The sequence below is a fragment of the Ranitomeya imitator genome, chromosome 5 (genome assembly GCF_032444005.1).
Source record: "Ranitomeya imitator isolate aRanImi1 chromosome 5, aRanImi1.pri, whole genome shotgun sequence".
Taxonomy (NCBI): Eukaryota; Metazoa; Chordata; class Amphibia; order Anura; family Dendrobatidae; genus Ranitomeya; species Ranitomeya imitator.
Window position 1 is genome coordinate 681,950,760 of NC_091286.1, and position 12,163 is coordinate 681,962,922.

Genomic DNA, 12,163 nt, shown 5'->3' on the forward strand with positions numbered 1-12,163 from the left:
ATCCACTTCATTTTGCATGGATAAAGCTTGTCAGTCATCAAGCAGCTTTGTTCGACAATGATTTCATGGGCATAAAAAATATCTGACGCGTTTTGAGCCTGGCAAACGCAATCTACGATTAAGAGATAACCAGACTCAAAATGCGTCAGCTATTTTTTATGCCCATGCTAATGTTTTAATGAAGTAACACAATACAAAAGTTTGAAAAACTTTTTTAATCACTTATATATAGTTGTTACTAGGCAAGTAAATGGTGGGGGAGAGGATAAGGATCACATATTTGGAGTCATGAAGGAATTGTTATGGGGCATTTAGCATCTGACTCGTGAGGTTCTTGCTTTCCTCTGGATCAACACGTTAGGGTATAGGTTGACCTCAACACTGTGAACCTTTTGGATGCTGTAGACCAGTGGATCTAATCAGTTGAAGGTCCAGAATTGGACTTAACCGTGAGGCTGAAAACACTCCAGAACTCCCGGCTTTGATATTTTTGCATCCATTCTAGACTTTTCTCTCTGATTGCCTGGTTACAATGTATCAGGATGTTTACACAACTGAAGATATTTTTTTTTAGATTGGATACAATGACAGCAAAGCCTCAATGTTTTATATGGGCTTTTATAGGTTTGCATTTTTGCAACAATCTGGACAGAAAAAAAAAGAATATTGCTTTTTATTGACAGCAAGCAGAGATCTTGGAAATGATAGGGAATTGAGACACAAACTACATTAGGATGTTAGGCTACGTTCACACTAGCGTTATGCTAGAGTGCGTCGGGTTAGCGTCGGGCGACGCAGCGGCGACGCACGCGTCATGCGCCCCTATATTTAACATGGGGGACGCATGCGTTTTTGTTTGTTGCGTTGTGCGACGCATGCGTCTTTTTTGCCGCAAGCGTCGGACCAAGAAAACGCAACAAGTTGCATTTTTCTTGCGTCCGATTTTCGGCAAAAAACGACGCATGCGTCGCAAAACGCAGCGTTTTTGCGTGCGTCTTGCCGCGTTTTTGCGTGCGTTGTGCGTTGCGTCGCCGACGCAGCGGCGCACAACGCTAGTGTGAACGTAGCCTTAGAACTCACTTTAACCGCCCTCCTAATATTCTCCTAAATGGGACATGTAGCCATAGCTTTATGCTTCGTCAGAAAATGAGGGTTGAAAAAGTTTCCATTCCTATAAATAAGCAGCAATCTCTAATGTATCGGGGGCACATTTGCAGTTTTTCTCCAGGTCGCTCCTCCACACTCATCACTATGTGGAATTGTTCACTCTTCTTATGTCCTAATAATAAGAGTTATAGTAGAAGTCTGTGAGGTCATTTTTGTAGCTTCACGTGTCTCTGATTTCATATTACCAGTCTCAGCATGATGTCCCCAGTCTCAGTGTGATGTCACCAGTCTCATTGTGATGTCCCCAGTCTCAGTGTGATGTCACCAGTCTCAGCATGATGTCCCCAGTCTCAGTGTGATGTCACCAGTCTCAGTATGATGTCACCAGTCTCAGTATGATGTCACCAGTCTCAGTGTGATGTCACCAGTTTCAACGTGATGTCACCAGTCTCAGTATGATGTCACCAGTCTCAGCGTGATGTCGCCAGTCTCAGCGTGATGTCGCCAGTCTCAGTATGATGTCACCAGTCTCAGTGTGATGTCACCAGTCTCAGTGTGATGTCACCAGTTTCAACATGATGTCACCAGTCTCAGTATGATGTCACCAGTCTCAGTGTGATGTCACCAGTCTCAGCGTGATGTCACCAGTCTCAGTGTGATGTCACCAGTCTCAGTATGATGTCACCAGTCTCTGTGTGATGTCACCAGTCTCAGTGTGATGTCACCACCCTCAGTGTGATGTCACCAGTATCAGTGTGATGTCAACAGTCTCAGTGTGATATTACCAGTCTCAGCGTGATGTCACCAGCATCAATGTGATGTCACCACCCTCAGTGTGATGTCACCAGTCTCAGCGTGATGTCGCCAGTCTCAGTATGATGTCACCAGTCTCAGTGTGATGTCACCAGTCTCAGTGTGATGTCACCAGTTTCAACGTGATGTCACCAGTCTCAGTGTGATGTCACCAGTCTCAGCGTGATGTCACCAGTCTCAGCGTGATGTCACCAGTCTCAGTGTGATGTCACCAGTCTCAGTGTGATGTCACCAGTCTCAGTGTGATGTCACCAGTCTCCGCGTGATGTCACCAGTCTCAGTGTGATGTCACCAGTCTCCGTGTGATGTCACCAGTCTCAGTGTGATGTCACCAGTCCCATTGTGATGTCACCAGTCTCTGTGTGATGTCACAAGTCTCCGTGTGATATTACCAGTCTCAGTGTCATATTACCAGTCTCAGTATGATGTCACCAGTCACAGTGTGATGTCACCAGTCTCAGTGTGATGTCACCAGTCTCCGCGTGATGTCACCAGTCTCAGTGTGATGTCACCAGTCTCCGCGTGATGTCACCAGTCTCAGTGTGATGTCACCAGTCCCATTGTGATGTCACCAGTCTCTGTGTGATGTCCCCAGTCTCAGTGTGATGTCACCAGTCTCAGTGTTATATTACCAGTCTCAGTGTGATGTCACCAGTCTCAGTGTGATGTCACCAGTCTCAGTGTGATGTCACCAGACTCAGTGTGATGTCACCAGTATCAGTGTGATGTCAACAGTCTCAGTGTGATATTACCAGTCTCAGTGTGATGTCACCAGCATCAGTGTGATGTCACCACCCTCAGTGTGATGTCACCAGTCTCAGCGTGATGTCGCCAGTCTCAGTATGATGTCACCAGTCTCAGTATGATGTCACCAGTCTCAGTGTGATGTCACCAGTCTCAGTGTGATGTCACCAGTTTCAACGTGATGTCACCAGTCTCAGTATGATGTCACCAGTCTCAGTGTGATGTCACCAGTCTCAGCGTGATGTCACCAGTCTCAGTGTGATGTCACCAGTCTCAGTATGATGTCACCAGTCTCTGTGTGATGTCACCAGTCTCAGTGTGATGTCACCACCCTCAGTGTGATGTCACCAGTATCAGTGTGATGTCAACAGTCTCAGTGTGATATTACCAGTCTCAGCGTGATGTCACCAGCATCAATGTGATGTCACCACCCTCAGTGTGATGTCACCAGTCTCAGCGTGATGTCGCCAGTCTCAGTATGATGTCACCAGTCTCAGTGTGATGTCACCAGTCTCAGTGTGATGTCACCAGTTTCAACGTGATGTCACCAGTCTCAGTGTGATGTCACCAGTCTCAGTGTGATGTCACCAGTCTCAGCGTGATGTCACCAGTCTCAGTGTGATGTCACCAGTCTCAGTGTGATGTCACCAGTCTCAGCGTGATGTCACCAGTCTCAGTGTGATGTCACCAGTCTCAGCGTGATGTCACCAGTCTCAGTGTGATGGCACCAGTCTCAGTGTGATGTCACCAGTCTCAGTGTGATGTCACCAGTCTCAGCGTGATGTCACCAGTCTCGTGTAGCAGTTCAGGTTGGCCTCAGTCTTCTCTTGGATGACATAGTCGTACACAGTCTATTTCTCCAGTACGAGCTCATTATTTTCCCCATTACCGCAGTCGTCTTTCCTACAAGCCGTGTAATCTTACACTATGTAAATAATATTGAGTAAACAGCACTGAACCTGCCAGGACCTCGAATAGTGTATATATACTGTATATATGTATGTCTGCAAACCAGGAACACAAAAGCTCTTCCACGTCTTCCCACAAATACAGTTTTCTATTCCGGACACAAATTGTTATAATATCGGCCGGCATCAGAGTCCTGGAGACTGGAGAGAATATATTTATTACGGGTAAGAATAATAATATTATAATTACTGTTGTAGGATACGTACAGTGTGTGCTATGTTTATGGAATAGCTGCACAGAATACTGAAAGGGTAACTGGACTTTTATATCTTTTTCTGTCATGTTTTAGTCCTTGTTTAGCACTGTTCATTGATGGGGGTCCGAGTCCTGAGACCCACACCCATCTCTCCCACCACGTGCAGAAGCATTCGTCTTATTCTGGTGCCTGTGCCAAGTGTTGTACAGACCCATAGACTTTTTATCGAGCCTGTACCTCTCTGTTCGAGGATGAGCTGTTCTCTCTGCAGCTCCTTCTTCCCCTCTCACAGCAAATAGACTGCAGCCTCTCCTCCCTCCTCCCCATCACCTCTCTTGTTCTCTGTGTATTCAGTTATGAGTAATCTTTGTAGAAATTTGTGACAACCATACATCATTATATTTAGCCGAAAAGATTTCCTGACCCTTCTAAGCTGTGCCGTATACCAGGACAAGTCAGGTCCCTCCTCCCTTCTCACAGCAACCTTAAAGAGGTCGCCAAGTCAAAAGTGGCCAGTTTTCTGTCTTATTTTATTCCTGCTATCCCCCTGAGTATTTCGCTTTTTTCTTTTTTTAAATCGGCCATACGGTTCCGAAGATACGGGCTGCTATATTTTATGGTCTTTTTCAAGGAGTAATTATGCAAAGCAGCCTAAAGACACGCCCCTGAGGAATCCTGTGAGCCACGCCCCTTTAGTAAAGGCAATAAAAATACTACTATATAAAAAGGCCCGTATCTATAAAACTGTATGGCCGATTTAAAAGAAATAAAAAACTGAATATTCAGGGGAAACAGCCGGAATAAAGTAAGAGCACAACTGGCAACTTTTGGACTGGTAACAAGTCCTCTTTAAAAAAAAAAAAAAAAAAAAGCAGTATTTCTTCCGTCACCTCCTTTTGTCTTCATCTAATGGGAATTTTTTTTTTTTTTAATCTCTTTCTGAAAATATCTGATTTAGTTCATGGAGAAAATGGGAAGAGTTTGTGAATTTGGCTAACGTTCTTCTCATGTATATGGGGGTACTTTTAACCTGCTCTAGAAAATCGCGCATCCGAAACTTTTCCCTGCGTCTTCTGAACTAAAATGTATGGTGCTGAATGAAAAGTCAGCTCCTTCTTCCCCTCTCACAGCATTTTTACAAAAACTGCAGCATCTTCTCCCTCCTCCCCCCCTTACCTCTCCTGTAATAGCTACTCTATGACAAACATGTAATTGATATATATGATGTTTGCAAAAAACTTATGATTTAGGTAATGAAAGAAATGAGAAAATATGTGTATCAATATTTGGTAGGATATGATCCTACTGTGTATGAATGTGAGAATCAGCCGCAGATTGGAAGATTGAAGGAGATCAACATTCTGCATCCTGTTGAGCTGTGTCATCATTAAATTCCTTTCCCTAACAATAACCTTAAAAATATCCATCGTCTATTGACTATGTCTGCATCATTTAATTGTTTATTTTTACAAAACCAGAAAATCCCGACACATTGTTTCTTCTAATGAATTCTTGATCGGTCACTTGTTTCATTATATTTGCCTAACGAGTCATTTAATTGCATCGTTTACCGCTTTGTTATTTTCAGATGCCGCAATAAAGCTGGTGAGCCAGCGTAGTCCGATAAGAAGCTTCTCCGGGATCGTCAGGAGGCATGATGTGGACCGTATGACCATTTCCTACCATAATCAGTCATGTCATTACCAAAGATACAAATTGAGGAACCAGAAGATGAAGCTGAAGGAAACTCGGACGCGCCAACCGACGACCATCTGCGAAACTTGAAGGCTCTGACCGAGAAATTGAGGTTAGAGACCAGGAGACCATCTTATCTAGAATGGAGGGCAAGACTGGAGGATCAACCTTGGAAAAGCCCAAATCCTCCGCTGGAGCAAGAGGTAGAAGAACAAAAACAGACTGGAGGGGAAATATCCTCAACCCTAGAGATGGAACAGGTCCAGAAGACCACGAGTGTTCTGAAAGAAAGCAACATGCTCGCATCGGGGAAGATTCATGGCTTTGATAGCATCGATGAGGCTCTAGTTTGGCTCAGGAAAGAGCTGGTAAGTTGCCTTCCGTTCTCAGGTTTCTGATGACTACTGTAAAAATTCTGCTGGGTAAAAAAAGACGATGCATTAGCTGTAAGAGGATTATCATGTCGGAGATGGTGTAACGAGCTTAAATCACCACTTAGAGCCATGTAAATGATCCATAGCATCAATCTTACGGTGTATGTTAGGAAGCACCGGGAGATGATATTCTACTGACCTTCCACCAAGGTCCTAAGTCAACCATTTGCTAATGGGGTCAGGGCAGCATTTGTGGCCAATAAACTCTTGTCCTTACTTAACGCGGTATCTCATCGTAGCCATTTCATATCATAAATATCTGATAAATGTGTTTTCGAGAATAGGTTCCAGAGGTTTCCAATTCCTCCCGGAATGTACCGTAGATTTCGGGAACTTTCATAGAAGCCAACGGAGGTTTGCCTCTAAGGAGGTTCTCGATATTTCCAAAGTATTAAAACAGTCTTGTATATATTTGTCTTAAAGGGATGTATTTGACATAAGCTGCTGAGCTCAGTGGTGATGTGCACTGTAGTTGTGACAGAACATGGCCAAAATCTAGAGACCAGGGAAATAGCGGACAGTCAGCATTGGACCTGGAGGGTGTGCACTCTCTTTTTTATTGTATTACGTCTATTTAATTGTTTTGGCAACCAAGTTTGTGAAAGTGGAAAATTGTTTTAAATGCTTCCCCCATGTGTGATGTAATTGTACGACGCCCATCGAGTGCCAGTATAAAAGCTGAGCATGCACCAGATCTGGGAAATACCTGCTGAAGGCGTCCAGGAGTGCCACCCTATTCCTCCTCCGAAGCCCAGCTTGTGGCTGTGCTTCATAGAACATTAATACAGATGTATTGCAGTATATAGATCAAATGATCGCAGGTTCAGGTCACATAAGGGACTAGAAAAATAAAATCAGAAAAGTTTTGCTTTCATTTTAATGTAAAGAAAAAATATGCAAAAAGAAAAAATGCAATATATATATATATATATATATATATATATATATATATATATATATATATATATATATATTATAAACTCGAATCACCCTTTTTTCCCCTTTTAATAAGAAATAATAAATTAAACATTTGCTATTGCAATGTCAGTAGATGTCTGATCAGCAAAAAAAACTAAATTAATTAACCTTTGCTATAAATGCAAGAAAAAAGAAAAAAAAAAAAGCCAGAATTCTGGGGTATTTTTGTTGCCACACCTCCCCAAAGAATGCAATGTAAAAGCAAATATTACCCAGAATGGTATCAATAAAAAAAATCAACAAAAAACAAACCCTCGCACAGCTCCTTCGACATAAAAAAAAAATAGCTGAGCGACTATATATGATCATTAGTATGTGGCAGAGATTATCATCCTCTCCTCGGTGATATATGATAGGCACGGCCCATATTATGTTTATGGGGAGATTGGGGAAGGTAGTTTATTTGAGTAATTTTAATGGGAGTAGTTGTTCCTGTGTAGTGAGGGTTGTAATTATTCTTGTGTTACTTCATAAGAGTAATTATCATATTATATGATAATAACAGATGAATCGTTACATTGTTACAGTGTGATAAACTGGTCATTTGTTACATTGTTATCAATGCAAAACACAAGGAGCCGCTGTTTCCACTTCCCAATTTTTGACTGTTTTTGAACGTGAAGATTAGCAGAGAATCATCTGTTAGCGTTCTAAAGGTGTATGAAGGTCAGCGATTTGATGGGATTAGATAAGACGCTTTCTTCTAGAAACAGTGCCTCTCATATATGTGGGCTGTAAGTGGAACTGCAGCCTGACCAGATTTAAAGCGTAACATTCAATTTTTTTTTCTCAATAAATTAATAGTACAAGTGAAAATAAGATACTTTGTAATATTTTCTATCAAAGAAATCTGCTTCTTTCTCCTCCAGCCTGGCCAGCGAGTAACATTCAAATTTTTTCTTCCAATAATCAATAGTAGAAGTGAAGATAAGATACTTTCTTATCAGGGAAATCTGCTTCTATCTCCTCCAGGAATGACCATTAATTCTCAAAATTCTCAGTTTATGGGCAAAATGAGTCTTCAGTGAACACAGATTTTCCCATTACTGAAATAAATGACTGATGGTGCTCAGAAAATTCTGTGGAGAACTGCAGGAGAACTTGCAGCAGAATGTCTGTTTCTATGGAGAATTACTGGAGAACTTGCAGCAGAATGTCTGTCTCTACGGAGAATTGCAGGAGAACTTGCAGCAGAATGTCTGTGTCTATGGAGAATTGCAGGAGATCTTGCAGCAGAATGTCTGCACAGAGGATTGCAGGAGAACTTGCAGCAGAATATCTGTCTCTATGGAGAATTACAGGAGAATTTGCAGCAGAATGTCTGTCTCTATGGAGAATTGCAGGAGAACTTGCAGCAGAATATCTGTCTCTACGGAGAATTGCAGGAGAACTTGCAGCAGAATATCTGTCTCAATGGAGAATTGCAGGAGAACTTGCAGCAGAATATGTCTCTATGGAGAATTGCAGGAGAATTTGCAGCAGAATGTCTGTCTCTATGGAGAATTGCAGGAGAACTTGCAGCAGAATGTCTGTCTCTACGGAGAATTGCAGGAGAACTTGCAGCAGAATATCTGTCTCTATGGAGAATTGCAGGAGAACTTGCAGCAGAATATCTGTCTCTATGGAGAATTGCAGGAGAACTTGCAGCAGAATGTCTGTCTCTATGGAGAATTGCAGGAGAACTTGCAGCAGAATATCTGTCTCTACGGAGAATTGCAGGAGAACTTGCAGCAGAATATCTGTCTCTATGGAGAATTGCAGGAGAACTTGCAGCAGAATATCTGTCTCTATGGAGAATTGCAGGAGAACTTGCAGCAGAATGTCTGTCTCTGCCTCTAGCTCTTCCTTATATAGAATTTTAAAAGCACCAACTGTCATCTTCTGTCTTAACAATGGGAAAATATCTCTACATTCATTACAGATTTTATAAATTGTATCCATTGAAAATTAACAATCAGTTCAGGAGGAGAAAGAAGCAGATCCCTCAGATAAGATACAGTGGAGCAAAAAAGTATTTAGTCAGTCAGCAATAGTGCAAGTTCCACCACTTAAAAAGATGAGAGGCGTCTGTAATTTACATCATAGGTAGACCTCAACTATGGGAGACAAACTGAGAAAAAAAAATCCAGAAAATCACATTGTCTGTTTTTTTAACATTTTATTTGCATATTATGGTGGAAAATAAGTATTTGGTCAGAAACAAAATTTCATCTCAATACTGTGTAATATATCCTTTGTTGGCAATGACAGAGGTCAAACGTTTTCTGTAAGTCTTCACAAGGTTGCCACACACTGTTGTTGGTACGTTGGCCCATTCCTCCATGCAGATCTCCTCTAGAGCAGTGATGTTTTTGGCTTTTCGCTTGGCAACACGGACTTTCAACTCCCTCCAAAGGTTTTCTATAAGGTTGAGATCTGGAGACTGGCTAGGCCACTCCAGGACCTTGAAATGCTTCTTACGAAGCCACTTCTTCGTTGCCCTGGCGGTGTGCTTTGGATCATTGTCATGTTGAAAGACCCAGCCACGTTTCATCTTCAATGCCCTTGCTGATGGAAGGAGGTTTGCACTCAAAATCTCACGATACATGGCCCCATTCATTCTTTCATGTACCCGATCAGTCGTCCTGGCCCCTTTGCAGAGAAACAGCCCCAAAGCACGATGTTTCCACCACCATGCTTTACAGTAGGTATGGTGTTTGATGGATGCAACTCAGTATTCTTTTTCCTCCAAACACGACAAGTTGTGTTTCTACCAAACAGTTCCAGTTTGGTTTCATCAGACCATAGGACATTCTCCCAAAACTCCTCTGGATCATCCAAATGCTCTCTAGCAAACTTCAGACGGGCCCGGACATGTACTGGCTTAAGCAGTGGGACACGTCTGGCACTGCAGGATCTGAGTCCATGGTGGCGTAGTGTGTTACTTATGGTAACTCGCTACACTCATCAGGAGGGCGTTAAACTAGAAGAAGAGGGGACGGGAAGAAAAACATTAGACTCGAACAAAGACGACCCAGGAAAACATACTCAGAAGGGAGGTAAGAACATTTCTAAAACAATCCACAGTGAGGAGATTGGAACAAAACAAAATCCTCTAAACTGCATGCTCGCAAACGCCAGAAGCCTGACAAACAAGATGGAAGAACTAGAAGCAGAAATATCTACAGGTAACTTTGACATAGTGGGAATAACCGAGACATGGTTAGATGAAAGCTATGACTGGGCAGTTAACTTACAGGGTTACAGTCTGTTTAGAAAGGATCGTAAAAATCGGAGAGGAGGAGGGGTTTGTCTCTATGTAAAGTCTTGTCTAAAATCCACTTTAAGGGAGGATATTAGCGAAGGGAATGAGGATGTCGAGTCCATATGGGTTGAAATTCATGGAGGGAAAAATGGTAACAAAATTCTCATTGGGGTCTGTTACAAACCCCCAAATATAACAGAAAGCATGGAAAGTCTACTTCTAAAGCAGATAGATGAAGCTGCAACCCATAATGAGGTCCTGGTTATGGGGGACTTTAACTACCCGGATATTAACTGGGAAACAGAAACCTGTGAAACCCATAAAGGCAACAGGTTTCTGCTAATAACCAAGAAAAATTATCTTTCACAATTGGTGCAGAATCCAACCAGAGGAGCAGCACTTTTAGACCTAATACTATCTAATAGACCTGACAGAATAACAAATCTGCAGGTGGTTGGGCATTTAGGAAATAGCGACCACAATATTGTGCAGTTTCACCTGTCTTTCACTAGGGGGACTTGTCAGGGAGTCACAAAAACATTGAACTTTAGGAAGGCAAAGTTTGAACAGCTTAGAGATGCCCTTAATCTGGTAGACTGGGACAATATCCTCAGAAATGAGAATACAGATAATAAATGGGAAATGTTTAAGAACATCCTAAATAGGCAGTGTAAGCGGTTTATACCTTGTGGGAATAAAAGGACTAGAAATAGGAAAAACCCAATGTGGCTAAACAAAGAAGTAAGACAGGCAATTAACAGTAAAAAGAAAGCATTTGCACTACTAAAGCAGGATGGCACCATTGAAGCTCTAAAAAACTATAGGGAGAAAAATACTTTATCTAAAAAACTAATTAAAGCTGCCAAAAAGGAAACAGAGAAGCACATTGCTAAGGAGAGTAAAACTAATCCCAAACTGTTCTTCAACTATATCAATAGTAAAAGAATAAAAACTGAAAATGTAGGCCCCTTAAAAAATAGTGAGGAAAGAATGGTTGTAGATGACGAGGAAAAAGCTAACATATTAAACACCTTCTTCTCCACGGTATTCACGGTGGAAAATGAAATGCTAGGTGAAATCCCAAGAAACAATGAAAACCCTATATTAAGGGTCACCAATCTAACCCAAGAAGAGGTGCGAAACCGGCTAAATAAGATTAAAATAGATAAATCTCCGGGTCCGGATGGCATACACCCACGAGTACTAAGAGAACTAAGTAATGTAATAGATAAACCATTATTTCTTATTTTTAGTGACTCTATAGCGACAGGGTCTGTTCCGCAGGACTGGCGCATAGCAAATGTGGTGCCAATATTCAAAAAGGGCTCTAAAAGTGAACCTGGAAATTATAGGCCAGTAAGTCTAACCTCTATTGTTGGTAAAATATTTGAAGGGTTTCTGAGGGATGTTATTCTGGATTATCTCAATGAGAATAACTGTTTAACTCCATATCAGCATGGGTTTATGAGAAATCGCTCCTGTCAAACCAATCTAATCAGTTTTTATGAAGAGGTAAGCTATAGGCTGGACCACGGTGAGTCATTGGACGTGGTATATCTCGATTTTTCCAAAGCGTTTGATACCGTGCCGCACAAGAGGTTGGTACACAAAATGAGAATGCTTGGTCTGGGGGAAAATGTGTGTAAATGGGTTAGTAACTGGCTTAGTGATAGAAAGCAGAGGGTGGTTATAAATGGTATAGTCTCTAACTGGGTCGCTGTGACCAGTGGGGTACCGCAGGGGTCAGTATTGGGACCTGTTCTCTTCAACATATTCATTAATGATCTGGTAGAAGGTTTACACAGTAAAATATCGATATTTGCAGATGATACAAAACTATGTAAAGCAGTTAATACAAGAGAAGATAGTATTCTGCTACAGATGGATCTGGATATGTTGGAAACTTGGGCTGAAAGGTGGCAAATGAGGTTTAACAATGATAAATGTAAGGTTATACACATGGGAAGAGGGAATCAATATCAC

General features: G+C 41.8%; 1 protein-coding gene across 2 annotated transcripts in view; it reads left to right on the plus strand.

The window, feature by feature from the left end:
* The window catches only part of FAM167A (family with sequence similarity 167 member A), a 54,930-nt gene that overhangs the window by 24,357 nt on the left and 18,410 nt on the right, over positions 1–12,163 (plus strand). For both annotated transcript variants that reach the window (XM_069728376.1, XM_069728377.1), the window contains exon 2: positions 5,418–5,892. In XM_069728376.1, coding sequence (XP_069584477.1) covers positions 5,524–5,892 — 369 coding nt within the window. In that variant the 5' untranslated portion in view covers positions 5,418–5,523. The remainder of the gene's footprint in view (positions 1–5,417; positions 5,893–12,163) is intronic.